Source organism: Nycticebus coucang, chromosome 20 (genome assembly GCF_027406575.1).
Source record: "Nycticebus coucang isolate mNycCou1 chromosome 20, mNycCou1.pri, whole genome shotgun sequence".
Taxonomy (NCBI): domain Eukaryota; kingdom Metazoa; phylum Chordata; class Mammalia; order Primates; family Lorisidae; genus Nycticebus; species Nycticebus coucang.
This window is the reverse complement of record NC_069799.1, coordinates 13527072-13529017: the sequence shown is the minus strand read 5'-3', so window position 1 is coordinate 13529017 and position 1946 is coordinate 13527072. Positions and strand designations below refer to the sequence as shown.

The 1946-nt window shown below is 43.9% G+C and overlaps 1 protein-coding gene across 1 annotated transcript; it reads right to left on the bottom strand.

Moving 5' to 3' along the window:
* Positions 1-671: 671 nt before the first annotated feature.
* On the bottom strand, positions 672-1619 carry LOC128572456 (putative olfactory receptor 2W6). The gene has a single exon (XM_053572519.1). The coding sequence runs from the start codon at positions 1614-1616 to the stop codon at positions 672-674; it is 945 nt and encodes a 314-aa protein (XP_053428494.1). The 5' UTR covers positions 1617-1619.
* Between the last annotated feature and the right edge of the window lie 327 nt (positions 1620-1946).

Genomic DNA, 1946 nt, shown 5'->3' with positions numbered 1-1946 from the left:
ATGGTTTATGAAGTGAGTGTATGATGCCCCATAATCATATCATTGTATACAGTTATGATTTAATAAAAAAAATAAAAAATAAAAAAAAAGAAGAAGAAGAAAGAAGAAAAAAAAAACAAAATAAAAGACTTTGGCTATGAGAAAAAGTTAAGAAGAAGGTGCAAATAATGCTGAGCAGACTCCTTTCAAAAGAAACTCAAAGGACACCACCTCACATGGAAAATCAGCCTATACCCAGGACAGAGCACTATAGTTTTACTGGTTTTGACTCTTCCCTCTCTGAAAAGCTACTGAAGTCATTAAAAAAGGAGCTTTGAGGAAAGGCCACTCGTATTGTTTCCATTTTTATTTGACATGGTCTGCAGACTGCCCAGTGACTTTGTGTGGTTGAATTAGTTGTCTAGATCCCCTGCAGTTGTAGATAAATCACAAGGATGAGGAAAATGCAACATGCACCAGAGGTTTCCTAAAGCAGACACCTTCAGTCAGAATGCAACCACTTCACATTCAAAGGGCAGAGGATGGGGTCAAACTCAAAATCATTGCACCTACTTTTGCACAATTTTCTTCATTCATTCTACTCTTTGAGTATTAGTTCTCCACAAGGTTGCAGACATACCTAAGAGAGCAACACCAGCAAATCTTCTATACTACTGAAATGTTCTCCTCACTTAGGCTTCCCCAAACCCTTTCTCCCACCCCAGAATTTTCCTCATGGCTCCCTTCACATCCTTGTTCCTCAGAGTATAAATGAGGGGGTTGATACTGGGAGTGACAATGGTGTAGAAGAGAGTGAGGAGTTTCCCCTGATCTTGGGAGTAGCTGTTAGCTGGCTGCAGATACATGTAGATGATGGTTCCATAAAAGAGGGAGACCACTGTCAAGTGGGAAGAGCAGGTGTTGAAGGCCTTCTTGCGCCCTGCTGCTGACTTGATCCTCAGCACAGTGACAGCAATCATACCATAGGAGATGAGGATGAGGGAGAGGGGCACCAGGAGGAGGGCAACACCCAGGACAAAGGCGAACACTTCCACTAGCATGGTGTCTTCACAGGACATGGCAATAAGAGCAGGCATCTCACACAGGAAGTGGTCCACCCTATGACGTCCACACCTGGAGAGTTGCATCGTTTGAGGACACATGACAAAGGAGTTTAGGAAGCCACAGCACCAGGCCACAGTCACCAGCTGCAGGCAGAGACGTGGGTGCATGACCACTGTGTAGTGCAGGGGCCGGCAGATGGCCACATAGCGGTCATAGGACATGACAGCTAGGAGGACACACTCAGTTGAGCCCAACACCATGTAAATGTAGAGTTGAGCCACACAGCCATGATAGGTGATCGTCTTCTCTGGACCCCAAAGGTTCCACAGTAGCTGAGGGACAATGCTTGTTGTAAAGCAGAGGTCCAAGAAAGACAGGTTCCCGAGAAAAAAGTACATGGGCGTGTGGAGTCTGGCATCCACGATTGACAAGAGAATGATGGCAGTGTTTCCCACCAAGGTCAGGATGTAAAAGACCAAAATAAATGCAAAGAGAATCATCTCCAACTGAGGTCGATCAGAAAATCCCACGAGGATGAATGCCTGTAGGTAGCTGTCATTGTCCCATCCCATAATTTTCACCAGCTATTATGGAAAAACAACAAAAGAACGGGATAAGAGGGCACATAAAGATTATCTAGAGGCTCCTCAATTTCCATTTATAGGTCTGTGAAGTTAGAGAGGCACTTGTCCTTTCTTCCCTCTTCTAGTATGCCCTTGTTGATGCCTATTATATGTGACGCCATGTGCCTGATGCTCCTGGAAGATAGAGGTTAAATCAACTCTGGAGTTGCCTTCCATGATGAATAATGTATGGAAATAATGATAAAGAAAGGAAAAAGAAAGTTCTTTAAGAGATGTGTTGAAAGGCTGAGTGTTACTCAAATTACTCTTGTAGAAGAG

What these genes read in the sequence shown, in the direction of transcription:
- LOC128572456 (XM_053572519.1), bottom strand. Translation starts at nt 1,616, where the DNA reads ATGGGATGGGACAATGACAGCTACCTACAGGCATTCATCCTCGTGGGA.